The 27,989-nt window shown below is 42.3% G+C and overlaps 1 protein-coding gene across 1 annotated transcript; it reads left to right on the forward strand.

Annotated features, from left to right (window-relative positions):
* The first annotated feature begins 133 nt into the window (after window positions 1-133).
* On the forward strand, window positions 134-26,314 carry tmem102 (transmembrane protein 102). The gene is made up of 6 exons (XM_071477913.1): window positions 134-273; window positions 1,964-2,175; window positions 17,750-18,088; window positions 20,431-20,624; window positions 20,909-21,121; window positions 21,345-26,314. Exons 2-6 carry the CDS (start codon window positions 1,974-1,976, stop codon window positions 21,942-21,944), a joined length of 1,548 nt encoding a protein of 515 aa, XP_071334014.1. The 5' UTR covers window positions 134-273; window positions 1,964-1,973; the 3' UTR covers window positions 21,945-26,314.
* The last annotated feature ends 1,675 nt before the right edge of the window (window positions 26,315-27,989 follow it).

Below are 27,989 nucleotides of genomic sequence, written 5' to 3' on the forward strand. Positions count from 1 at the left end.
TTTGCGAGGACGCTGGGCGCTGTTTTATCCACAAAGCTGACCTCACAAAGCCTTTTGTAGTTTTGTAACGCAGGGCGTGCTTGCCACGCAAACTACTAATCCCTGGATCCTCTGAGTAGGACCATGATTTCTGGGACGGTGTTGCCAGGGGGAAGGTGGCGCCTGGGACCTGTTGGAAATGACAGCTGAAGAAGGCGGATTAAAACACAGGGATCACAAAAACAGTAAACGTAGAAGATAGCGAAGAAACCCACTCGCATCACTGTGTTCAGGGTGTGTGTCTGTTTGCGATGTTTGACAGCTTTAGCCTGACAGCTAATGATTTGATACGCGACTCGCAAGCTAGCGAGACCCGAGCTGAGTGCATGTGTGCGTGCGTACGTATAGATTTGAGTGTGAATATGTGTGTATCTGTGTGTGTATGTGTATGTGTGTGTGTGTGTGTGTGTGTGGTTGTATGCCCGGGTGTGTGTCGCTGCACTTGTCTTCACTGTCCCCACCTGTCATGTTAGCTAGCATGCTAATTTGATAAAGCTAGTTGGCTAATATTAGCTAATAAAAGAAATTAGCTGACTGTGGGCGAGGCACGTCACCGACCTTATCACTGCAAGTCAAATGCTCTCCTTCTGCGGTCGTACAGCAGTTTCAGGAATCTATCTTATGCAGCCCAGGCTATTTTTTTTTTTTTTTAGTATTTTAAAAATTACTCTATTATCTAATGTTGACTGCCAGACAGCCAGCTGGCTAATTTGCACGGCTATTAGCTTAGCAGCTAGAAGCAGGGGAGCACGGTCGCTAATTGACCTAGTTTGGTGGGGCAGAGGCCATGTTGTCATTCAACTCCACTGAACTTTGTTTACATTACAACTTTTTGGCTTGTTACTTTTAAGGCAGACTGATTTATACAATTACTTAAACATATAAACAAATAGTCACTTAATATACGTTGTCTGCTTAACAGTACACCATACTACTGCTGTAATTCCCATGCACTTAACTCTTAATGCTTTCAGACTGGACACGGTATGCAAAGTATTCCTTGAAGTACATTATAACCCCATTCAAAGCACATGACTCCACTAACTTACCCTTTTAGACATGCTAGGATACAAAGCAGGGTAGTGGTCTTTAAGTCTTATTTTGTTAATGTGGAAAAAGCAGCAACCTAAGTTTTGTTTGCTTTGTGGCTGTGCATCACTGCAGGAGTCTCCTGTAAAAACACTGAATACATGAGAGGCCCAGACTTCCTCTGATCCACTCCCTTGATGCAGCTAAATAGCTCACTTTTTATGATCATAAATTACAAGTTATGCAAACAAACAAGTGGTTGGATGTACAATTTTGCTCATAGTGTCAGAACCTATATTTCACAAATAGCCTCATATTAGGTTAGATAATCAGTGTATTTTTGGGCTTTCAGTGTTTAGCAATCAAGTCTGTAATTGCTGCCTCATCAGCATCACGTTTTCTGTTATTAAAATTTTATGTTAGTCGTTCCTTGCTGTGATGTGTTCCTCTAAGTCTCATGATTCACACAAGGCTGTTGAAAACAAGGCAAGCATTATACGGCAATGAAAACAAGAAGACTCAACAACACTAAATCAGTCTAAACACAGGCTGTAACTCACACCCTGTGAGCAGTTCAAATGAAAACACATTTTGTTCTAGTGTAACTCTCGGAACCAGTAGTTATTATTTCCTCTGGCAAGGAGGTTATGTTTTCACACGCTTCTGTTTGTTGGTGTGTTTGTTTATTTCTTTGTCAGCAGGATTACACTAAAAGTACTGAAGCGATTTGCACTGAACTCAGTGGAGGGATGGGGCATGGGCCTTGTAGTTAGCACTGTGTAGCATAATTCATCCCTCAGGGGAGCCAGTTTGACCGCGTTAGCCATGAAAATAAGGCCAGACGTTTCTGCTAACAAACCTAAAATGATTTCTCTTTTTCAACCTCACCCTACAGGGTTGTAGGAATGGAGTCCCTCATGAGTGCGGTGGCTCCGCGTTCCCCAGCCCCCGCCAAGAAGCTGTCAGAGGTGGACTTCCGGTCGGGGGCCACCCTGGAGCAGTTGTCAGCACAGGTGTCTGAGCTGGTAGTACTGGAGCAGGGGGAGTTTGGAGACCAGACCGCCTTAGAGGTCCACACAGCTAAGGACTTCATCTTCAACATGCTAGGTATGTCTGCAGTTTTGAAACCAGTGATGTTGGACCTATGGAGTGATATGACCGTGATATGATGTTGGAGGGATGTGAACCTCAGAAAATTCAGTGACGCCTATGATCAGATTGTCCTTTTTGCTGTATATTCTCTGTGGACCTGTGTATCATAAATTAAATATTATATTTATTTTGCTGTGGGCCATCTTCATGCCCTCAAACCTCACCACTTTAACCACATGCTGTGCAGGATCTCCAGTCATAATCACTGTAGTTACCAAGTGTGATAAATGTGTGACAATATGTCACAGTGTGTTTTGGATATTGGAAGTTAACAGTATGTTGCAGTATATAATATGTTCCATTATCATTTTTATAGGATGTGATTTTAAGGCAGCAGAAGCCTGTGGGACAGTAATAATTTATTGCCTGGAGTTAAAGTTACTATCAATTAACTATTAATATACTTGACAATGGCTGTGAAGGCAGAGTTGCATGGTGAAAGATAAGTGTGTACCCCACTGCACAGCTGATGCTTTGTGTGTACCTGTGCGTTTGTGCCATTTATATTTTCCTCACACAGATAAAGTTAAACTAGCGACAGTTTTCCTCTGTTGCTGTCTTTTCTCAGCAAGCAAATGTGCACGTACGTTTATTTGTACAGGGCTGTGTCATAATGAACAATGATTTCCAGGAGCACCCTGCTCCACCCTCACACAGGTACACACTCTCTCACCCAGTACAACCACGCACTGATCAGTTGGCTACTGGGCAGGCCTGAACATGCAGTGAGCTGCGCTTGCACAGAACATGATAAAATTAACTTCATCCTGGAACAAGTTGTTTGGTCAAATCCAAATCATCATCATCATGCTGTTTTTACTAGTTATTCTTCTCTCATGAGACTTTTATGCAGTATAATGAAAGGAATTAAACATATGAAATAATGATGCCTAATGCAAAAACTGATGCCAAAGAGAAGAAGGAAAGCACCCTGATCTACTGCTTCTTATTTTACTCTGAAGAAGTTTGTATTTGATGTTAAATCCTGTATTGATCCTTTCTGGTGGAATAGAGGTCAAGAACCATCAGAAACATCCAAAGCTACAATGCAGCTTGAAAACGAGTCTATATCATCTAAAACAATAGAGATCCTTTGCTCATTTCTGAGGCTTTATTCCACTCAACCTGTGGCATCTTTACATTTTTGTAAACATGTGCACATTCCTGACACCAAATTTCATTTTGGCCAAAAAGACAAAGCTGTAAGAGCTCATGTAAATGGGGTGGGATGCATGACTCAGGTTGTGAGACAGCATGTGTGACAGACACGATTAACATTAGACTTAATCTGCATTGAAATGATGGATCAGGTACAATATGTTCAGTTTAATCCTCTGACAGAGACAGACACAGTTGTTGGGGGTTTCTAGTTTGCGGCAGTGTGGATGTAAGAATTTGTTGATCATGTGATTCTAAATGTTTGAATTCAGTCTGCGTGCCTCCGCTGCTCACTTGCACTGAGAATGAGTGAGACACAAGCCTGTCTCCGAATGATTGTTGTTTTACTGCCAGCGATGACTAAAAAGTGAAGTGTGTTTATTTGTCCAATAGGTGGCACTCTGCCCCCTCCCTGCTGTCCTCCTGTCGCCCCTGCTCTTTCATGTCCCTGTCAGTCTGTCACTGGGAAGCTGAAAACGCAGCACGTTTGGTCAGCACCCTGAAAGTTTGGTGTGTTTCTTTTTCAGCTCTTCTCCAGCTCACCTCTGTGATTTTTTTATATCCCAGTTTCACATTTTTACAGGTCCTGTCTCTCCGTCTCCTTTTGTCGCACAGTTTTACTATTCCTGTCAAATTAGTAGTCCTGCGTTGGTTGACAGGCAGATTGTGCCTCTGCTCTGTTTCAGTCTTCTCACCAGACTGAAATAGCTTCATCGAACAGGCTGCCTCCCCCCAGGGAGAAATCACACAAGTCAAAATGGTACTCAGTCCTCAGTTTTTCCTATTTTATTGAATCACAACATACAGGCAGAGATTCTTTTCTCTGTGCAAACTTTCAGCTTTTTTTTTAGCTGTTTTCCTGCCTCTCCCTTTGCATGGATTTCATTTTTCATGATTCGGGTGCACAGCCCTCTGCCTTCCTGTTTGTCTGCTCCCACCCTCACTTGGTTGAGATTCTCCTGGTAACTTTTTTTTTAGTTTCTGAGGCTGCTTCTGCTGGCATAATCACTAGTGGTTTGCTGGTATTTTCATACCCTGTGTCTTGCCGCCCGCTGTGACAACTCCGACTGCGCGAAAAGATGAAAAAAAAAAAAAAAGTTCAGTGCTTTCAACAGAGGGAGATGGTTTGTGTTGGAATCTAGGAATATAAAGTTAAGTATGCAGTGGTAGCTGCACTAGCGACTCTGTGCCTCTCAAGGCCCTGTGGAGGATGAAAGGCAGTACTGAAAAGCAAATATCGCTCTCCTGATGGAGGGACTTTGTTCCAGCTTGCCGGCCTGCTGGAGGAGCCTTGTCACTGCTGCAGGTGCTTGTGTGTGTGTGTGCGTTCGTGCATGTGTGCGTGGATGCTGAACACGAGTGGCTGTGGCTGCTTTTCCTGGGCTTTTATAAAGTTTGAGCTGCAGAGGGATCCCCACTGGGCTTTGCATGCTGTCGGGGAGAAGGGAAGAGAAAAGAGATTAAATTCTCTCTCTCACACACACACACAAGTGCATCCAGTGATTTTTTTCACATGCTGACAGATCCAAGAAGAGGCTCTTATTTACCCTGCGTTTGAGTAAACACTGTGGTTTGCCTCCAGGCAAGCGTGGTGGGGGCTACTGTATATATCTTTTGAAAAACAAAAGTCCAATGAAGGCAGAAATAGATCTGTGCGGTCGGTGAAGCAGAGGATCTGGTGATAGGCCCAGACGTAGCCTCAACCCAACTTTTCAGATCTTAAAGTTTGTCAGTCGGCTTGAGAGCGTTCAGTTCAGAGTTCATCGTCTCCCCGATGTCAGTGAGAATTGATACTTTTGATCCAAGTTTAAAGAGTCATGAGTGCTGTTGTGTCTCAGCACAGATTTTTATATTTTTGACTGTGAGACAAGAAAATAACCTGTTGCAGCGTTAAGTATTTCACTCAGTTGTCAGATGCAGATAAATGGAAACAGATAGAAAAATATGTTTCCCTCGCGCAATGCATCATATCCTCTGTTTGTCCTGCAGCGACCTCCACTTCTTGCTTCCCTGTTGGGCGTCTTTCATCAGCCCCTTTGTTTTCCACTATCCCTCACACTTAGGCCACTTAATGGTATCCACATTTGGGCTTGAGCAGTGACGAGTGGAGGCGTTTAGAGAGAGAGAGAAGGTTGATCGGCAGCTCCTGAGTAGGTGTCCTCCAGGTCTGGAGAGGCGTGAGTCAAAAGTTCACCTTTAATTGTGATGAAACATGAAAAACAAAACAATGAGCAACCAAAACAAAGCCTACCCGTGTTTGTGTGGCATGAGTGATGTTGCTTGAGGGCCTGCATATTTATCAGTCCCAATAGAATCTCAGATTTAAATGTGATTGTTGTGGCTCAAAAAGACTTCACAGCTATTTTTTTTCCTGCCCAAAGTGGAGATACAATCTGCAAACTTTTTGTATCATTTCACAATGAATTATGGTCATGATTAATTACAAGTAATTAGAGTTGTTCCGATTCTGATACTACTATCGGAAATCCCTCTGATGCTGCCTAAAATCGGGAATTGGTGAGTATTTGAGTCTATGTACCGATCCACCCAATATATTAATAAACTTTATAGTTTTACACCTGGATAAAATGGCAGTTTTTCCTGGAAATCAATTCTTCTTTGCTCCTCTAAAATAGTAGCTACACAGGAAGTTGTGCAGCCAATGGCAGCTACTGTTATAGAGGAGTGAAGAAAAATTTCTGGTAACTACCATAACGTTTGGCTGTTGCTGTTGGCTGTGGTCACCAATAGGTGGACCACAGTCCACCACAGGTTCAGACCCAGATGCCGTCCTATCCAGAGCTGGATGTATGACCTATAGATTAATGACAGTTTGTACATTTTGACAGAGTGTGTCTGTTTCAAGCGGCGCAGCTTTTCTAGTCTTTGTGGAACTGGTCACATGATGCTACTCAGCTGATTATTGTGACTCAATGAGTTAGATACACACAAACGGTCAGATGAGATGAGACAAGAGGCAGACGTAGAAGTAAGTCTGGGGGCCTCAGTGTAGGAGTAAAACATAATTAACATTTAAAGAACTCACCAATAATCATTATACTTCCAATAAGGGTAAATCAGAGATATTAAAGCTTTAGTTGCTTTTTTGTAAATGATATAGAAAAATCTGCAGTATGACACATTTCTGTTGTTTAATGGTGTTTATTGTCATATTATCCAACCCTGGAAGGTACAGTGATTGAGGAAATTTGCCAGTTTTTTACTGTAATATAGTGACAAAGGCCTGAGTGTTTGAAAGTGCAGAGAATTCCTGCAGAGGCTGATTTGTTTCCTCTAGGGTTTGTTTTGTTTTTCACATTTCATGCAACTCAAAAAAAATCCACAAGTCATTCAGAGCAGAGCATCTAAAGTTTTCTTTGGGTACTGCAGACTTTAATATTAGGTGCATTCATCTGGCACTGAATTATTTCTCCCAAAGTTTCTGACCTTTCTTTGGCTGCAAAACCTTTCATATGATATTATGCATATTTTATTTTGGGGATTAAAAAAATCCCTCTTGGTTAAATTTTAACCATCAGAGTGGCAACTCCATCCCCTTTGGGAAAGCAGCTCAGCTAGCCAGGCCTGCTGCTGGCCTGCTGGATCGACACAATGTCTGGCTGCTCTCTGACTCCAGCCCATTAACGCTGGTGAACTTCTGTATGACTGATTCACAGCTGGACGCTGTTTCCGCCGCTGTGACTTCCTGCCTCATTTGAGGGCCCCGTACTGATGCTCAGAGTCGAGCTGCAGTTTTCAGCGGAGGCTTGGATTCAGGGCCAACATGGCTGGTCTGGATGACTAATTCTCTGTTAATGCCAGTTTGGATTTGTGAGTCTGTCTTCATCTGGCAGCCGGGCCGGATTCATGGCACTGCAATAGTAGATGAGTGAAATATTTGATTATTTAGGCTTTGTTTAAGCTTCAGTTTTCATCAGCGCTGACACACCACTGCCAAGCAGCACAGATGATTAGCATCTTGCCTGCTATAAAACGATGGTTATTGTTGTTCACTGACACCTTTTTTGGCATTTAGCAGCATCGAATCTTAATTGTTAAAAGCTGGCTCATCAGTGAAAATGAAGGCAAACTCAATTTAGTTGACGTTAAATTAGCTGAGTGCAAAACCCCTGTTAGAGGAGGCTCTGCGACAAATTACCCAACAACTGTCTGTGACTTATACACAGCCATTTATAGCCATAGCCACAGATTGGCATCACATCATATCATTCATTAAGTGTCTTTCATTGTATCTAATTAAATATGACTCTCTGAATTTGGCATGTTAAGTTAGAAGTGTTTTGACACTGCATGACATGTTTTCTGCCACCCTGCTCGTTTTAATAACCGAGGCTGACATTGTGATTTTTGCTCTTTCATAATCACACTTAAAGTTTTCCCCAGGCAAAGAGGCAGGAATCATTTGTGTAGTAGCTGTCAGCTGGTAACAGTGTCTTATGTGTATAGCTGTACAGCTGACTTTGAGTTGCTAGAAAACATCTTTTAAAAACGGTGTGTTTGCCACACACCTCACTCACAGGCTGACACTTTTCAGTAATGCTTTAAAAAGTTGTTCATAAAGTGAGTTTATTTCAAACTATTTTAGTGAAGTTTTTGAAAACATACTCCCTAATTATTATTAATTATCTATGTCAAGGAGTTAATGGCTTCATTTGTGTGTATTTCTTTGTCAGCAGAATTACACAAAAAGAACTGAACCAATTTGCACCAAATATGATGGAGAGATGGAGAAGATGAAGCATTTTTCAACATTTTTGTCAGTTTCTCAGGAAATAATGTATAATAATGACCTCCTACATTTTATGACAAAAAATATCAAATTTTATCATACTTTCTTTTATCATACTTTTTCTTTTTCCTTTTCTATTATAAGAGCTAGATTGTCTCTACTGCGCAATTCTAGTTTTCTGTGTTCATTCACTGGCTGAAAACCCACAGAGCTCCTCCCTCTGCTTCAAAATAAGCGAATGGCAACATTTATAAAGGGGAGAGAAGAGAGAGAAAGGTAGATTTAAGGTAGATGGTAGAAAGGTGAGGTAGATTTAACTTAGCTAACATTAAGTTAGATTTTTTTCATCTGTTGATATTTACTCCAACTGCCAGTGTATGTGCGTACTTTGCACCACCCAGGTTGAATGTCCATGTCAAGCAAATGGGGACAAATCTCTGTGGGCTGGTTAACCATCAAATGATCTCCAGATTTCCAAGTCTATACTGGTCCCGTCGTGTCAGTCTCTTCACCGGCCCTCATTCAAGGCATGCTTAGTGTGTGTGGTCTAGGACTGGGGCTTCATCACCAGGAAGCTGGCTCCTGTGCTGCTGCATCAAAGGTTGAACTTTTCTCCACTTCTAGTGTGAGCAAAGCGAAGCAGTGGAACCACAATGTGATGCCGCCCCATTCAAAGTGAATGAGATGTGACTCCATTAAAACCTCCAGCGTGTACACATGAGTGCTACAGCACGTTAACATGGCTTTTATTGTGAAACAGTTGCAGCCATACCATATGCATACTCAAAGGAGGACAAAGCAAGGTGGATGAATGAGAATGAATTAATCAATATTTGATGAGTGATAAATAACAAATTGTTGAAAATGGTTATATTGTTGAATTGATTAAATGAAAGTGATCAATGTTGCTTAACTTGCATGCACATTGAATGACAGGCACCAGAGTTTATCCACTCTTTGTTTTTTCCTTGGCCTGTTCACTCTTCTAGCTGCTCTGCCTCCTAATTGCTTATAATAGTACAGATTACACACCAGCGCAGATATAAGGGTATAAGTTCATTGCTCAATAAAAAGTAAATGTGAGATCGAGTTGATCTCTTTGCTTGCTTCTTTTGCCTCCTAACCAGAAACATGAAAGGTCAGGATTGTCTGTACATGGCTTTTTGAAAGACGAGGCTGCCCTGCAGCCCACAAATGTAAAATGTGAAAGTAAAACTGTGGTGACACTTTTTACTTTCAGTGATAATTGCCTGTCATTTATCGGGACATGGTATCACAGTGTAGCTGGCATCAAAGCAGCTGCGAGGAGCTTGAAGACACTGACAGCTTCCTGCGTCCGCTCTCTCTGCAGGTGGTTCAGACACAAAATGTCTGCCAGCCTTCTCAGCCCTGGTTCTTCTTTAACACACTTGCACACTGTCATACACACACACACATCCACCTTGCTGAGTGATCTGGGCCCCAACATGATAAAATTTGAACTTCTTCATTCCTCTTCTTCTAATAGGCCTATTTTGGAGCTAATCTCCTGCCTTCATATGAATTCATAAACAACGGGCGGACAGACTGGCTCACCTTTCGCTTGTCTGGGATTAATCCTGCTATTAGCACGCGAGGCGAAGCGCTGGTTGAAAAGCACTGATAACATCCGGTTGAGACCATATTAGTAAGGAGTCATTTGTAACGGATTGAATTGCTTCTTCTAGGATGAGGCTGCTTTTAAGATTATTGTTATGGCATGCTCTGCTGCTGTAATAGAGTTTTATTATCTAGAATAACAGGAAGGTCACACAGAGGTAGAGGATGTGAAATAACAATTGTGAGTCTCATTTTGAGATAGGCATCGTGGCATCCTTTACGACGCCCTTAATCAAGAGCTCGTGACTTTCAGTGGAGCTCCTTACTAGTTAATCTGTCCAAAGCATCTGTATTTGAAATGGTGATACTACCATCACCGCTCAATCGAGAGTCTTGACACCAGAGAACTTTGAAACATGATTGTTTAATGGGAACATGTCACTGTATCTTTTGTAAACACAGTTTGTGTTGATGACTGTAAAACCAATCGAAATGCAGGTACAGACACAAAATGTGCCAAGATGTTGCACAGTCTAACACTGAAACTGAATTTTAATGGGAAAGAAATTTGTTAAAAACCCTTTAACATGCACCTTGCTTTTGGGCATGGTCCACCTAAATTAAAACAAGTGGAGTATTTTTTACTGTTAGACCCAATTAATTTTGACAAGAGGCTTCTAGGGAAATAGTTTGACATTTTTAGAAAAACACTTTCTTTTAGTTATAGTTTAGCATTGCAAGACTGAAAGCGAGGCTTGGGTCTCCACTGGTTATCTGGCGTCCTCAGTGTAACCTAGTTGCTTTTACACTTTCTGTCAAGGTGAACAAGCTATAGCATGCTAGTAAGTGAGCTTTTTTAACCTTTAAGCAGAGCTAGGCTAGCTGTTTCCAGTATTTATGCTAGGCCAAGCTAGGTGGCAGCTGGCTGTTAATTATTTAGCGTATAAAATAAATTCAGTGTGTTCTTTATGAAAATGACCACAGTGACTAGACAGATCAGTCAAACATACCCACTTGTATATTATTTGTTCATGTTAAATAGCTTTTCATATTACTAGCAGTGTGTTCCTCCACAGGTGGAACAGTGGGTAGTAAAAGGTTAAATGTCAGCCATTATTTAGTCTGTGTACCTGTTAACAGGACCATGAAATACACTGTTCTCATGCTCATGGAAGTGCATAAAGCCACAAGGCACATAAATGCATGTGGGCTGGTCAGCTCCTCAGTGGGCTCCTGCATGCTCAGCCTTGTGCTGCACCAGTCGTATGGGGCATGAATGTGAAAAATAAACGCATGCAGAATGTGATTACTAGCTTTACCTACATCTTAGTTGTTAGCGGAGCCTAGTTTTTAGAACAGAGTCATAGTTACAGACTTACTCTCTCTTTCTCAGCTCTCTCCTGCAACAGCAACACATAGAAGTCATCAGCTTATTTAGAGGAATCCCATTTTCCAGTGAGATTTACAGAACTATTTTTGGATTCTATCAAACCAGAGGTGTGCAGTGGAATGTTCTCTCTCTGCTCGGGCTGTGATGAGAAAGCACAGCTTTCCCACGATGCTGCTGCTCTGCTTAAGGGAGCAGCATCGTAACTTTTGTAGCTTCATTTTCAAAGCATGCATGTCTGAAGGCACCCATGAGTATAGTATAAGTGTATGTATAGTAGAGTTTGTGTATTCCTGTAGGTGTCTGTAACTATGTTATTCAATATAAAGCGATGATAAAAGCAAAGTACCAGGGATTTTACAGCCGAACATCCTGTTTGATGTTTGTGCTTTATTGATGCAGTTCAGTACATCAGTGTGTAATATCACAGTGATGTATTGAGTTGTTAACAAACTCCTAAGACAGATGGCAAAACGGTCCTCCTGTGAAAATACATCTATTGATTTTAAAATCACACTAAATTAGTTTTTAAAAAATGACTTTTTCATGTCTTTTAGTCAGAGGAGGGAGTGAAAGAGTGGTCTGTCCCTCTGAAGGTAGTAAAGGGAAGCGTCACCTGGTTTGGATTTCTTCAGTGTCAGTCGTTCAGGGGGTTTTTACCTGGAGCTGCATTATCCACAGAGGTCTCCTCCTCAAAACAAACAGATCAGGTGATTATACCCATTAAAAGTGCTGAATAAAGCAGTTTTTACATTTAAAGTCAGTGTTTCGCCAACGCTACCCGACAGACATGAGAAGGGTTTGGAGCTGAGACTGCTGCTGACCTTTTGTTTTGATTGTTTCCCTGATCCAGACGTTCAGGAGGTTTTCAACAGCAGCCGAATTATCCCCAGAGGCCTCCTCCTCTCCGTAACAAACAGGCCAGGGGATTATAACCAATAGAAACAACAAATAAAGCAGTTTCATGTTAAAAATCTGTGATTCACTGACCCTGTGGGAGCTGAGATCTGGGCTGGGAGCTGAGACTTCCTAATGTTTGCCTGGCTTTTTTATTAAAATATATAGTTGAAAACCACAAAAGTGTAAAAATGAAATGATAAAAGTCAATTCTGAGCCTCTGGCAGGCATCCACGACGCTGACACATGCACATGGGGGATGTGATGTCATCGGCAGGTGACGTAATGGACCGTAACCATGAAATTGCTTATTTCTATAGGTTTGAGAATTGATCGAAACATTTGGGATAATCAAAGTACACAACTCCAAAAATATATAGCTAGTTATTTTAATACATTTTAAGGTGGGAAAGTTACATATTATAGCTTAAAGCAAAATTCCTGTGCCTGTCTTAAAGTAAAATACAATGTAGAGGTCAGCAGCAGCAGATCTCCCTGCTGTTTGTTTATGATAATCACAGTTTTCTCCCAGGATTAAAGTTGTGATGATTTATTGACATTAAAATCAGATATTGAATTTTTCCCCTGGCTCATCTCCTGGAGCAGGTCGTTTCAAAGACTCTTGCGGCATCGTGATTGCTCCTTCATTGCAGCACGCACATGATTTTTAACCTTGAAAGTTTGCTTCATGATTTTACTGAGGCTGAATGTGCAAGTATAAAACCTGAATTTTAGTGCATAGAGTTTTTTATTTTATTTTTATGATTATAATATTGCTGCTCAGCCGACTCTCCAACAAATAGTACAATTAAATTTACAGTCCACTTTTTATTGTATCATAACCTTTGTTAAATACCCAAGTGATGAATAGGTGAAAGAAAACAGCTCCCACATCTGCAGCATTGATCTGTTTTAATGGAGACAGTGGGTGCCATGCAGGTGTGTGTGCAGGTAGACTCTCCTGTCAGCACACACTGAGACTGATGGAGGAACCAACAGTCGTTTCACAGACATGGAATTGGGTCTAGTCTGAAAATAGCTCGTAACGAAAAACTTCCCTCTAATGAAAATCTATATTAAAAGACATTTTTTATAGGATTAGGTTTAATCCGTGGCTGTGAAACCAGCCTAGACTGTCTCCATTCCAGCTCTATTCTCAGGCTGTGTGTCTACAGGCATATGTGTTGGAGTGGATCATGCGTGCACCCATGTGTGTGTGTGTGCTCGCTGGCAGACGCCCAGTAAAGAAGTGTGTGAGTGCTGATTTGAGAGTTTGGATTAAAAAGTAGATTGTGTTCCTTGGAACAACCTCAAACTTCTGGCAGCCAGTGTGGAGATTGGAGAAGCCTTGCTAATTGATACAGTTTTCCCTCTGCCCTCCTCTCTCTAACTGAAGCCTGAGAGATAAGATGCTCTTTATTCTCTTTTTCATCACTCTTTTCCTCCTCCTCGCCTATTTGACCTAATTTATCAGTGGCAGATAAAACCAAACAAATCAGAAGAGTCGCAGCTTCAAACTCGCTGCCCTTTGGCTGGCGTCTGATCCGTTCCTCGCTCTGACACTGTCGTCTCCCCTCCCTTCTTCTCTTTGATCTGCCTGTCCAGCATTTCTCGCGTCTTTCTCCCTCTCTCCAGCGTAACGGATTTCAAGTTCTGATGTCCGATTGGTCATGATTTGTTTCGTACGTTGCATGCACAAACACTCACCTCAGACGGAGGAGAGATGAGTTAAATATGATGCACTTTTTGCAACGACTGAAGGCACAGCAGATCTGTCTTCACTTGTTAATTATTTACATCGTGCTGAATATCTTGAATGCAGATGAAGCGAAAATATAAAGGAAACATATAGAGACCAAAAAAGCGGTTAATGATTAAAGATTCATGTTTTGAAGTTATTTGCTGCATGCTCACTATTGACAAGGTATTTGTTGGATCACTCAACCTTTTATCTGTTGTTTTTAATCATCTTAGAGAACCTGTAGTGCTGCCCAGGAGACTAGACGGGACTGTGACAGGAAATTATGGTCCACACAGTTCATTAATAAGTAAATGAAGCAGGAAAGTGGAGCTCTGTACCAGCTGATACCAGAGACAGTAGTATTGACTTTTCAAATTTATATTCAAAATTTTAGATGTAGTTTTAATATTATAATTTAATATTTAAAAATTGTAGCTGTAATTTCACATGAATATCTAATGTCAAATTTTTGAATTATAAATGTAATTTAAACATACCTGACAGAGTCTCTGACTTGCAGTTACTGAGGTAGATGATACATGGTCATGTTAACCTGTAAACCAGGCTGGTACAGATTGCATTTGGACCAAGGGCGTTTGGTCTCATTTATTGGTTTATTAATGCATGTAGTGTTATCAATAACACTACTACTATGTGAATGACTACTACTACTACTACTAATAATAATAATAATAATGATAATAATAATAATAGCATCATAATGGCAGCATAATTTGTGACCTATTCCTGGTAATGTTAAAGTATAGCATCTTACATACAATTATAATTAATATAAAAAGTTTGTAAAAATATTTAAATGAAAATATAAATGTAGTGGAGGTGAAGGGCTGTGATGTGTGCAGAGCTTCCTCTCAGCCCCAACCAGCTCCACCAGTCAGAGGGTTAGTGTAGCCTCTCTGTGGTCTGAGCCAAACCATGTACTGCTGCAGAAACTTCACATTGCTGTGAGCACATGTAATCGCTGAATATAACCTGGAGCATATCATCAGTTCCTCTTTTTCCTCATGGAGTTTTTGACAGGTAGACAATAAGAAGACACTGTAGAGAGAGAGCCCATTGAGTAAATCAATCTGAAACTGTCGAAGTGGGGGAGAGAAAAAATAGGATTTTGAAAGGTGAGGGTGACATGCGCCCCCATCAACATTATAACCTTCATAAATGCAGGAGTCGTTGCAGGGATTTTGTATTGCTCTGCGTTCATTGTAGCTAGATGTGGCTGTAAAATTGTTACTGCGTGAACTGCACATGTAGTTTAGATGTTTGGAGTCTTTAAGGCAGCTTTCTGTCACGAGTTACACCGAATTACTTTGGTAGAGAGAGGCTCATAGCTGATAGGTGGCATCTTGGTCTGATCATTGTGTTGACAATGGCTGGTTAAGATTGGTCCTCATCATGATTTATTGCACACAAGAAAGTAATTTTCTTCATTTCCGCTGAGGCATTTACTTACAGTTTTTTGCTGTTGCTTACTCTTATTGCAGAATTTGGCTCATTGTGTCAAAATTCCACACAGCACCAACTGCATCCAAGTCTGAATGTATGCACTGGCAACACAACACCGCATCTACTGCCTTTACTCTACAGTACAGTGATACTTGCACATATTCATAATGGAGGCTTTTGACTCTAACATTGTTCTCTTTAATGGAAGCTGTACACCTGCTTCATAGTAAGTTGGTGTTGATGCCATGACTTCATTGTCAGGTCGTGATTTATGACATGTTCCACCAAAGTGGCCATAATATCATCTGAAACGTGTGTCTGTCTATTGTCTTCTTTGTTCTTGCCCTCATCCTCCATCTCCTCTCTGTCTACCTTGCTTTGCTCTCACTGCTTCCATGTTTGCAAACTTCTCACTGAAGGTCACCTGAGGTCTGTATGGAGCATCAGGGCTCAGACTAATTGGTATTCAATTTCTGTGTGTATGCATGGTGTGTGTTCAGGTGTGTTTTACAGTTTGAAAAAGACGTGTTTTTTTCCCTCGGATAGCAAGATTTACCGGTAAGACGGGAACGAAGTGTCTAATGTAAGAAGAAGTGTGTAGTGTTTTTAAATTGAAAAAGTGAAAAGCCGAAAATGCTTTTGTGCCTTTAGTTCCTTTTTTAAGGAATGATTCCAAAAGTTAAGGTTTTGATGCTTCACTTTTAGTGTGTCAGCAAAAAAAACTGTAAAAGTAGTAACACTTTGATAAAGTGAAACATTTCATACATATTTGATGTTGAATGTTACCAGGAACTCCTGCGGATGTCATGGGACGGTTCACAGGCTGACGATCTGGAGGATCTGCAGCACTCCACATAAAGTACGGCAGGAGCTCCCAGCTTCTGACTGAGCTGCAGCGGTGTAGTCAGGAGATGAATGGAGCTTGTAGAGTGAGATGAGCTGATTCTGCTGAGAAATGCAAAGATCCAAAGATGCTCTGTCACATACTTTTTATTTTACTTCTTCTCTTTGACTGCTCCCTCATATGGTGGCGTCAAATGAGGCACTTTCATTTTTCTCCTTTTTGAAAGCAGGGCACCACAGAGATCCTCGTCAGCACACTTGACTTTGTCTCCCACTTTATTCGCTTGTTCATTTTCATTCTCTTGATGTTTTCCCTCCTACAGTATTTCCCACCTATGTTTCTGTATTCCATCAAACTGCTCTAGTTTTTGATGTGAAGCAGAAAACTATTCTGTGGTCTCATGGAGGGATATGTTCCTCCGTTAGACCAGCTGGTTGTGATTTATTAACATGGATGCTTTAAGCACTAATCGTAAGGATGAAGTAGGAGTAAACAACCCAAATCAGCCACTTTAAATTCAATAGTTCTTATCATTTAAATTTCCAAAAGTGAAAGCTTTGAGAATGAGTTTCTATCGGTGTGCATCAGTGGCTTTTTTCTTTTATTTCACTTTCATCCTCACAATTTTTCAAAAAATTATCAAAAAAAACCCCCAAAAAACATGTCCAGGCCTCTACATGAAAACATCACATGGCATCCTGCCACCAAGGTTATGTGCCCATGTAATTGGATGAGAGGAATCACATTAGGAGCTTTGAACCCCCGGCCTTGGCCTGCCGGCTTGGTCTGATGCCCCCGTTCCAGCTTTCTGCGGCCACTTAACTGCTCTGGAGGGGATAAACACTCCTGCTGAAGCTTTCACAATCTCTTCCCCCCGCGCAGGGTTTTGAAGTGCCAATGCTTTTACCTTTAACCTTTAGTAGCTAGCAGTTAGCTGTGGACCAGAACAGGTTTGACTTAAGGATCAGGCCTTTCTCAGTTGCTCTTTTAAGCTGGAGGAACATAATTTACTTGACTCCAGTGCTGCGGCTCCCATGGGCCCAGGGCCTGGGAAGTTTACAGCACAGCTAAGTAGCCATAAAGGGATTTGGAGGCAAGTTGCTCTCATATAAACGGTGCAGAGAGGACAGTGAGGAAGGCTTTTTAGCACTTGGGAAAATGATGGTGCAGCCTGGTCTGACATATAATAAGAATATAATAAGAATGAAAGTCCGATCGCTCATATTTCTTGACATATTAGACTTCCTTTTAGAGATATTGCTGTGTCCCAACTTTGCAATTATGTAACAGAACAAATCCTTGTGTCAATCATGATGTAGTTGCATTGTGTTTGTAGAGAGTACAAAGTGTCTGAAATGAAGGCTTGGCTGAGCACACATGTAGGCGAGCTACTGAAATTATCATTAGTGTCTAGCCCGGTGGTCACTGAGGGGGCTGTTAATTTCACACTCCTCCTTGTATCAATATTACTGCAGCTCAGACTCATAAATATATGCAGCACCTCTCAAAACAAACTAAGCCAGACATTTTCCAGGCTCGCCTGCTCGCAGTCCTGCTGTTTTCTGTCCCTGTGCGTTTTCCGGAGCTGGTGTGTGTTCTCTTGAGGTTCTGAATTTGTGTATGCATCTGTGAGCAAGAAAAAAAAACACTTCTAAAAAAAACCTTACTGCTCATTTGCTGACATGCATTTCCACCCCCTAATTATTTCAGGCTTGGTGCAGAAGGTGGACCAGCGCCTCCCGGTGGCCAACGAGTACCTGCTGCTGTCAGGCGGGGCCCGAGAGGGGGTCTTGGACCTTAACCCTGAGGACCTGGGGGACTACGCCAAAGGGGCCGATTTTGACCTGGACTTCACTCTGCTGGTTCCAGCCCTGAAGCTCCATGACCGCAACCAGCCTGTCACCCTGGACATGAGACACTCCCCACCCTGCCACTCATGGCTCAGCCTGCGCCTCTGCGACTCTAACATCCTGTCCCGCTGGAGCATCTGCTGCCAGGAAGAGAATGGACTTCCTACCGAGGAAGATGAGGAGGAAGAGGGGGAAATGGGTATGTAAATGAAGTAGAATAGTCAGAGGTAGAACAGTGAAGGAGAAAGTGGTCATGAGGGTGTGAAGTATGAACAAGTAGAAGGGCTAGAGGGATGTTAAAGGAAGTGAGGGACAAACTGAAAGGTGGAAGGAGGATGAAGAAGCAAGAATGTAAGATGCAAAGATGAAGAGATAAGTGAGAAGAGGAAAGAGGAGTGAAATAGACAACTGTGAAGGTGCTGTAGCCGTGCAGGGGGGAAGGAAGCGGAGCCGATTGAATTTTCTTCATGTTTCCCTCAGATAATATGATGCATGATGTTGTGAAGCAATTTTGCACAGGGAGCTGCAGCAGAGACCCCGTTCCTATAACTAGATAGGTGAAACGAGAAAACCTCCCCAGGAAATAAACGCTGAAACATTTATGAGTGTAACTTAACAATCGAAAGTTCAAGATTGCACAGCAGTTTCGAGATTGCACTGCGACATCAATCTGCCACAATCTGAAACTTCTGAGATGAGAAAAAGTAATGACATTCATTGATATGAATCTCTTTAATTTTCAGCAAATTGGGAAAATACATTTCCCACATTTCCTGGTCTTATCATAACATTTCCCACAGGATCTCACTGTATTGTTACTGTATTTGTGGTGGCAGGAAGGTGTGGTTTAGCTGACAGCGTGTACATGTATCGTACCAAAATGCTAAAAGCAGGGCAGAGGTGTTATGAGTTCAAATCAATTTTTTATTCTTTCTCTCGCGCTGGTGCCTCTCTTAGACTTTGTTAATAAACTGCAAACTACAGGTACTCAAAGGTCTACATGAGGGCTGTAAGTAACCATTATTTTTATTAATGATTAATCAGTAACACATTATTTTTCTCAAAACATTATTTTTCTCTTCAACAATCCAAAACCCAAATATATTACATTTGCAGTATATATACAGAATAGAAAATTTAGCAAATCCTCACCTTTGACCAAATTTTTTCTTGATAAACAACTTAATTAATTAATTGACAATCAAAGTTGTTTAGGTTCCTCTCCAGACATGTTTTAAACTATGTGAAAATACTGGTATGATTAGTTAACAAAAAAAAAAGACAAACTGGGGCTGTAAGCACATCCACAGGCCTTGTGCGCCACCCACCACCACCATGCTAGGTTTGACAGGTGAAACATCGGAGAGACTCAGCCATGTTTGAGCCTCAGTCAGACCCAGACTGAGGAGTTTTTGAGGTGTTGTGCACCAAAATTGGCGACTAGAAGACGAATCAGAACAGTTAGTGCAGTCAATTGGTTGTGTTGTTTGTTTGTAAGTGGCAGTGGCTAACACAGTTTTAGTGGCTGTCCTAATGCAAACTCTCGCTCTCTGTACTGATAATGTTTCAGCGAAAGAGGAGTGCTTATCCAGAGAGTTAGCAGAGGAAACATCAGAGAGACTCACTGACATGTTTGCGCCTCAGTCAGACCCAGAATCGGATGAGGAGTCTGTTGTGACCAAAATCAGAGACTAGCAGACGTATCAGAACAGTTAGAGTAGTTAGCATCTTTTGTTTGTTTATGTTTGTTAGCTTGTAACTGGCAGTGGCTGACACAGTGTTAGTGTTGTGCAAAGGCAAACTCTGGATCTCTTTCATCAAGTTGAGTGCACTGGGACTTTTCATACAGGCTGTAGGACATGCTAACAGATTTAACAATTTTTACCAAAAAACTAACACAACACGAGGATCATGTACAAAAATAAACAAAAGCTGTGAGACTCAGTCATGAAGAGGTTTTAAGTGTGTTTAAGAGTTAAGGAGTGCTGACTGAGATGAGAGATGTTATTGAATCAATGACATAGTTAACATATAGTGAATAATGAGGCTCAAACAAATATGATAATATACTACACACTGCTCTGCACACTAAACACTAAGCCTGATGTTTTTTTTCTGTTGAAGTTCAAATTATCTCCAGAGTTTGGTTTTAGTTGCTCATTATCTGCTCTTCTCCTTATCAGTCAGAACACAGTATCTGCCTCTGACCCAGGGCAAAGTTTTGTGTAGTTTGTACTGAATTATCTCTTTAAATCTAGAGTCTGATAACAAACTAGTGTGAGGAGTAAAGAATTAGTGTAATATTTTTATACTAGGACTTCATAGACTTTGTGTGACTGGGATACTCTGTGCTGAATTGGTATCCATAGAAACCCCGAAACTTTGAACTTTGGGTTTTGGATAATATTAATTTAGTGATTTCGCAAGTATGTTACACCAGTTGCTGGTCCTAGTTTAAGTACTATTATTGCCTTGTGAGTTGTTGTCAGCTGGTTTGTGTGGATAGACACAGCATTCACCCCCCCCCCCCCCCCCCCTCAGGTCAAGGCTCCATCCCCTCCCTGGCCTCTCCTCAGTCTCTGGATGGGTGCTACTTCTCTCCCAGCCTGGTGACGGACTGGTTCTGGGGGGTGGTGAGTGAGGCCGTAGAGGAGCTGAGGCGGAGCCCTCAGAGAGGCATTCCCACTCCGGATCGACTGGAGAGGAACGGACCCCTCACTACCATCATCCTCCAGGTACAGATTAGGTGGCACTTGCTCCTGTGATGAAATGATGATACATCAAATGCAGTTGGACTCATTACATCTGAATCCATAAGAAATGTCAGGCTATTTAATGATCTAAAGTTACTCCTTTAAAGAGGAGGATTTTATGAAGTGAAATCATTACTGGAGCAGATCGTCGTCAGTTGTTAAAGTAATTTTGCAGAAATCAGCCTGCAACAATGTTTGTAGGTGGAGTAGAAATCAGAACTGGTGCAGTGATCTTCTAATAATCCTCCACCATCTCCTCCATGCAGGCAGGCTCTAGCCGGGTGCTGTACGACCTGCTGCCTGTGGTGTCGTTCCGGGGCTGGCCTGCTGTGGCCCAAGGCTGGCTGACTGCCAACCACTTTTGGGACGGTAAAATCACAGAGGAAGAGGCCATATCTGGCTTCTATCTGCTGCCCTGCTGCTCCCCGCTGGGTGGTCGGCCCGACAGGGAGTGGAGGCTGGCATTCTCACGCAGCGAGGTGAGAGAGGGTTGTGAATGGAACTTATTTCGTGGTGTCGTGTCTGGTGCCACCTTGAAATTGGTTTAAAGCATCAGTGAAATGCTTCCATCTGGTTTTCTTTCTGTATTTCTCCCCTTTACACCCATCTCATTCCTCTTGATTCTTTCCCATTAAGTTGACCTCTATGTCTTTTATTCTGCTTCTACTGAACTCGCTGCTCGTCTATTTCTGTTATTACCAGGTTCAGTTGAAGAAGTGCATCCCCTTCCCTATGGCCCAGGCTTTCCAAGCAGCCAAGGCGGTACTGTCTCGTATCCTGGCTCGTCCTCGCACAGGCCTCAGCCTCTACCACCTGCGTACCCTTCTCTTCTGGGCCTGTGACCGACTTCCTGCCGCCTACCTGTCCTGCCTTGACGCTGACACCCCCGGTCGCCTCCTCCTGGGCCTCCTTGATGATCTTGCTCATTGCATCCTGGGCAAAAACTGCCCAAACTACTTCCTGCCCCAGTGCAACATGTTGGAGCACCTGACCGACAGCCAGGCGCTGCTGGTCGCCAGGAAACTGGCCCACGTGCGCTCAGATCCCAGCGAGCACCTGCGGGCGGCTCTGGACCAGGCCCAGCAGGCGGGCCAGCTGAAGAAGGAGCTAACAGCTAGCACCAACGGCCACGGCTCTCCCGGGCATCACCCAGCCAACGGCATCATTTCGCCTTCGGAGGACAAGCTGGCGCAGCGACTGCAGCAGCTGGTCACGGAGAACCCTGGGAAATCCATATCCGTCTTCCTGAACCCAGATGATGTCACCAGGCCGCACTTCCGCATCGACGACAAGTTCTACTGAGGCAGACACGCTGCAGAGAAGACGTGTGGAAATGTGTGTGTGTTTATCTTAGAAACACACTCTGAAAACGCTCTGAGATGTCACATCAGAAGAGACGGAGACTGAAAATCAGGCAGGTGTTTTTCTTCACATCTGGCCTGAGACTGAGCACACTCCTCCTCCTCTTCATCACCCCGAGGCTGATCAAAGCCATGCTGCTCGACTGACTATTTAAACCAAAAAACACACATGTCCCACTACTGACGAATGACGTCTGGTTTAGTGGACGTCGCACAACAGACGTGATGTCACCGAGCTGTTGCCACGGAGTCGGCCCCCTCCTAACGAGCTGGCCTTAATGAGACTTATCAGCTGGTGCTACAAAGACAAGAGCCGGCTTCAGTCATGTGAAATAAGTCCAACGGAGATCAACACAGAAAGTGTGTGTGTGTGTATGTGTGTTTCTGTATGTACATTACTTAACACTTCTACAGATGGAGGGAGAAACGCACCTTGATTGCTGCATTTCTCCCCTTTTTATTTCACATCAGAGTGGGCGATGGCTGAATTAGAAAGGAAAAACAAGGTGTGGCTGATGTAACTGAATGTAACGTTGTGAGGAGAACCGCCGAGTCTTTGAACAAAGAGTCTCTTCTCTCTTTCAACTACAGTTAAGCTCCTTTTTTTTGACCCCCATGCCTCGATTTATGGCATCTTTTTTCACATGTTTTTAGTCTTTCTCAGGTATTCAATACTCATATTACTTATCATTTTTTATGTATATGATTCCATTTCATGGTCTTTAAATATATATCAATGCCGCTTACATTTCATTGGGTAACTGAATGTACCAAAGAGCTATGTTTGAGCAGTTTTGCAAACAGAAACATGCATCTTGCATTTCCCTAACCATCCTCTTTTCATGACTCTGCTGAGTCATGCGCAGAATGTTAGTTAGCCTTTTCTCTGTCTAAAGGCCCGGTCACACCAACATGGTAAAGATGGAAAAAAAACCCCCAGTGAATTCCAATGGAATCAGTGTGATAAGTGGATTTGCTCATTACATAGATAAGTAGATTGGTCAACTTGACCAATAGCCAGCGGTCTTAACATCCCCAACAGTTGAGGGGAGGGAGAATGGAGGAAGCTGTTGGAGCTTATTAGCTGTGTTGCACCATCCAACAATCATTTAACCTCCTCTGTTGGAGCACGACAGCTCTACAAAAGATGGTTTGAAGTAACAAAACAGGATTCAGTGGTTCAAATAAGTCTCTTGAAAATACTGTGTAAACTTAGTAACTAAACTAATGAGCTTTCTAACTGATGGTTGTAAAGCACGTAGCTTGTTTTTTATTCTCCTCTATTCAGTAGAGCTGTGTGTTGACATGATGTACAGTCTTGAGAGCAAAACACCAGAGGGAGTAACCGGCCCAGTACAGAGAGCTTTTGACTGCCTGACGCCAGCCTGTCCTGGGCTGCAGTAGTTCACCAACTAGCCCCGTGAATAATTACTACCAGAACTACAACACTTAGTCACCTAATTACTTATGAAATACTAATTGGAAACTATTTGGCCATTGGTTGTTTCAAGTAAAAATGCAAAATATTGTCTGATCTCACTTTATCACACTGATGATTTGATGCCTTTATCTTGTCATATATGATAGTTGATTGAATACCTATGAAGACAAACAGTTTAAGAATTATAATGAGCATTTTCTGACAGACAACGTGTCCATAATGAAAAGTATCATTAGTTGCAGTTCGAATTACAACGTCCAAAAAGTTCCAGCACCACATACTGCACATGCAGGCGCAGGTTCATCTCACAGTGCCACTTTCTAGTGCGACCGGGCCTTGGACACAGGTTAAGACTGGAAAGGATGAGGAGGTAAATTAATTAAAGTGCTTAATTATAAGAGAATAGGATGATGTCCTGATGAAAGAGTTATTGCAGCATTTGAGGAATCCTTGAAACTCCAAGTTTGAGTTTTGTATCCATACCTGAGCCGACAGTATGTGTTCTGCTCGGCTTAACGAGGGATTTAGAACAGTTCACACCCTGAGTATGGAGGAATTAAATTAGCAGCAGTGTGTTATCAAGTAAGAAAAAAGGTCTGGGTTGAGGAAAAGGACTGGTACAGGATAGCTGTTGAGTCAGGGCTTTTTTAGTCTGTTTATCTATAACTAAGTCAAGGTACCTAACCCTCCCATCGTCCCACAGAGGGTCGAGTATGTCGAACATCTTGTTGCACATCGCGTGAGTCGTGCCTATTAACTTTCCGCTGAGAAAAGTTGTGTGTCTCATTTGATTTTCTTGGAGGCTGGTTCTGACTTGACTGATTCTGATAATTGTCCCCTGTCTCCTCTGCTTGGTTGGTCTTTTTTAATGAGCTCTGTGTGTGTGTGTGTGTGTGTGTGTGTGTGTGTGTGTGTGTGTGTGTGTGTGTGTGTGAGTGAGTGTGAGTGTGAGTGAGTGAGTGAGATAGTGTATGCGCTTGTGTTGTTGTTCTATACTCACTGAGAGACGAACCATGTAGCAGGACAGAGACAGACGCCCAGATGCTGCCCATTGAATTATCCCCTCAGTGGGTGTGTGTTAGTCACTGGGCCCTATCGTCTCTCGGCAGACGGAAGCTATCCACAGGGGGACGGAGGGGTGGATGGAGGGAGATGGGTCCTTCTCTGGTGCTTTTGAAGAGATTTGAAGTGGGAGGATGGGCCTTGCGGGGCCTGGACGGCTGCCTCTCTTTGGAACTGTTGCTGTTTCTCTCTGCCCATTTCTTTTTTTTTTTTTTTTTTTCCACTTTCTCTGTCTCTCATTTTTCTCCCCATCTCATAGCTCCTTTATTCCCTCCTCCCTCTCTTATCCCATCTACATTTCTCCACAGAGAGTTGGCGTTTTTCTCTCTGTGAGTACTGAAAGTCCAGAGCCACAGAAAGCTCCTAGAACTTGGTACTACTCCAGCCTCATGTTTACACTGTGAGCAAACACATCGCTCCAGTGCCTCTCAGCTGCTTTGATTACGAGCTGAACAGCCAGCAAATGGTGTAGTGGCAACAACAAGTATAACCACATAAGCAGTCATTTTCTCCCCTCTACTTACATTAGTTTTACTTGTTTTATCTTAGTGAATTTAAAGTTGTCTGAACGCAATCTGCAAACAAACCAATGGGTAAACTTGGATTAGATTTGGTTTACCGAGCACTAAAATGCTGCTGCCACTGTTGGTGCACAGGCAGGGTACAGTACGCTACAAGCACACAATCAGTTACAGTGTAGTTTACATGAACAAAAAGGTGGTAGAGGGTAGTTTGGTTGATTTTTAAGCTACTGGTGTATGAACATTTCTTGAGTCTTGTGTCACACTGTCAGCTCTCTGAGTCAAGTTTCATGCTCGTACTACTGATTGAATTTTTTAGAGCTGCTGGTGTGTGTGTGTGTGTGTGTGTGTGTGTGTGTGTATATAAATCGAACCTGAGGAAAAACCAAAGCCAGATGCTGAGGTGGAACAGAATGTCTAAGCAGGTTGTGTTTGCAGCTCAACACTTTGTACAAGACGGGCCCGATTGTTGTTACCTAAAACTAACATTTATATATTGGAGAGTATGGTTAATGGAAAGGTACCTTCTCATTGCCCTCTTTGGTGTTTGACTGAGAGTGGTCGCAGTGGTGTGCGTCTCCCTTTGTACCTTAACAGGCCTAGTTAGAGATTACAAGACACTGGAAACAATCAATGTGTTTCTTGAATTGTACACATGAAATCTTTGTGTCGAGTATTGAATCCTGTGTTTTACAATGGTGTCAGTTTATAGATATGCAATCCAACCCCCTCCCCCTTTTTGTGGAAAAGGCCTGTCATTTACAGCTCCTACTCTAATTGTACTTCAGTGTAGATTTACTGTAGTTGTGTAAAAGGGGGTGGGAGTCACTATCTGCTGTCCAGGGATTGCATGAAACACAGACGACACTCCCAGACATCAATCTTCACTCTGTGCTACTCTATTTATAATTATGACTGTTTGTTTTTTTCTTTTGTGCTGAAACTTCTGAGGATTCATTCAACTGCTGTGGATAAATAACTGACTGAATACAATGAATGTATCCACTTTATCTCTTTACCCTGTTCCCGTCTCGAGAACTCTAACCTTTCATCCTTATCTCAACAGATGTATTCAAGTGCTGAGATACACATATGTATGAATCACTCCACAGTCTGAGAAATTGAATTTCATATCTCTTTTATTACTTGAGTTCCTTTTTTTTTTTTAAATAAGTGCAAACTGTTTCCTCTGTATCATAACTGATTTGCTGTATTTATTACTGTTATTTTCTGGGGGTTTATATTGATCAAGCTTTAGCATGAAATAAATCACTACATTTCAAATCATTTTGTGTAGAAATACATTTCGTCTTCATTTTTTTAAGGTGCAACACACATTTGAGCCAACAGAGGGCGCTCCAGGACAGTGTTTGTCCTGCAGATGCTTCACCTGTGTCTGCTCTGCACCGACAGAGTTAGGAGAGAAACAGGAGGCTCCAGGCTGGAGGACTTACACATGCTGTGAGCATCCAAACACACACTCGGTGAGTGTCAGTGCAGTAACTGTGTTCACTGTTGTTAAGACTGTACCAGGGTTAAAAATTACACAGATTATAAGACACAAAAGTTGTTTCTGTGCTTCAATTTCCACTCAGATAACGACTGTTCGGGTCACTATGCTGTAACAAAAATACCACTCTTGTGTGTAATTATAATACGACACCTTATTAGTCCTTGTCTCTTTTCTCTTGCCCACTGAAAGGTTATAGGTCAGGATCAGGATTCCATATTTTTGCCAGTCAAAGTCTTGCTGACATGTTGGATGCTTCATACAAAATACAAATATGTACCTCAAAGGACACCGTACATGATTACCATGTTATTTTAGTAGCCAACACTGTCGCTGTGAAGATGCTAAGAGGTACTTCATCACTTGAAAGTGTCTCAAGTAACCAGCAAAAACAGCTTCACATTAATTAACACTGACCTTTACATTCAGTCATTTGGCAGAAGCTTTGATCCAAAGCGACTTACAAGTGAAGGACACCGCTAAAGCTTCAGTGCAGTAGGAAACCTTGGTGGAAGTGTTAAGTACTACATCTGTTTAATTGGTACTACATGTATATAATATTTATTTATTTAAATAACATAAACTAATCTACAGTTACAAAAAGTAAAGTTATTTTTCTTGATCTTTCCTGACTTGTCAGGCTGTGATTTCTTGGTGTTTGGGGACTTAGGAGCCCTGTGTGTTTAGCATTTCTTCTGATTTACATCGCCTCTTTGGTTTTTTTTAATGTAGGGGCATTGTTTCTGCTTTGGCATAATGTTACAAGATGAAACACCATGCTCAGTATTTGGGGAGTTTAATTGCTGATGATTCATAAATGACTTTCCTCTAAACTCTAAAGAAAAACCCTCACAGATGGTCGAGAACGCAGCAGCCTGTCTGGTCTTCAATCAGCCTCAAAGGGCACATGTCTCCCCGCTGCTCATCGACCTCCACTGGCTACCTGTGGCCCCCCGAATCAAATTCAAGTCGTTCATGCTGCCTTCAGAGTAAAGTCTGAGTCTGCACCCGTCTGCTTGAACTCAATCACACAACCTTATGCTTGCTCTTGGCCACTGCATTCCTCCAGAGAAAATCGTCTGGCATTGCCGTCCCTGCACGCAAGTCAGTCTCAGTCCAGACTGTTCTCATCTGTGGTTTCTCCATGGTGGAACCAGCTACTAGATGCTATCACAGCAGGAATGTCCCTCTCTGTCTTCAAGAATCTCTTGAAGACTCATCTCCCCTGACAGCACCTCCTCTTCGAACACATCTAACACCCTAACATGCCTAAGTAGCACTTGCTATGAGCTGTGGGTGCACCTGATCTTGCATCTATTGAATCGATATAGTACTTAGTACTTACACCAAGGTGTCCTACTGTACTGAAGCTTTTGTGTTGTTCCTCATTTGTAAATGCAAGTGTAAAAGACAACAGCGGGCGGTTGCAGATGATACTGAGCTTCATGCTTA

The sequence above is a fragment of the Trachinotus anak genome, unplaced genomic scaffold (genome assembly GCF_046630095.1).
Source record: "Trachinotus anak isolate AG129_WGS33_773 ecotype Australia unplaced genomic scaffold, CSIRO_AGI_Tana_v1 ptg000005l, whole genome shotgun sequence".
In the NCBI taxonomy this organism is placed as follows: Eukaryota; Metazoa; Chordata; class Actinopteri; order Carangiformes; family Carangidae; genus Trachinotus; species Trachinotus anak.

What these genes read in the sequence shown, in the direction of transcription:
- tmem102 (XM_071477913.1), top strand. Translation starts at nt 1,974, where the DNA reads ATGGAGTCCCTCATGAGTGCGGTGGCTCCGCGTTCCCCAGCCCCCGCC. An exon ending in CTTCATCTTCAACATGCTAG is followed by an intron (nt 2,176 to 17,749) that starts GTATGTCTGCAG and finishes TAATTATTTCAG; the next exon opens with GCTTGGTGCAGAAGGTGGAC. An exon ending in TGGCATTCTCACGCAGCGAG is followed by an intron (nt 21,122 to 21,344) that starts GTGAGAGAGGGT and finishes TGTTATTACCAG; the next exon opens with GTTCAGTTGAAGAAGTGCAT.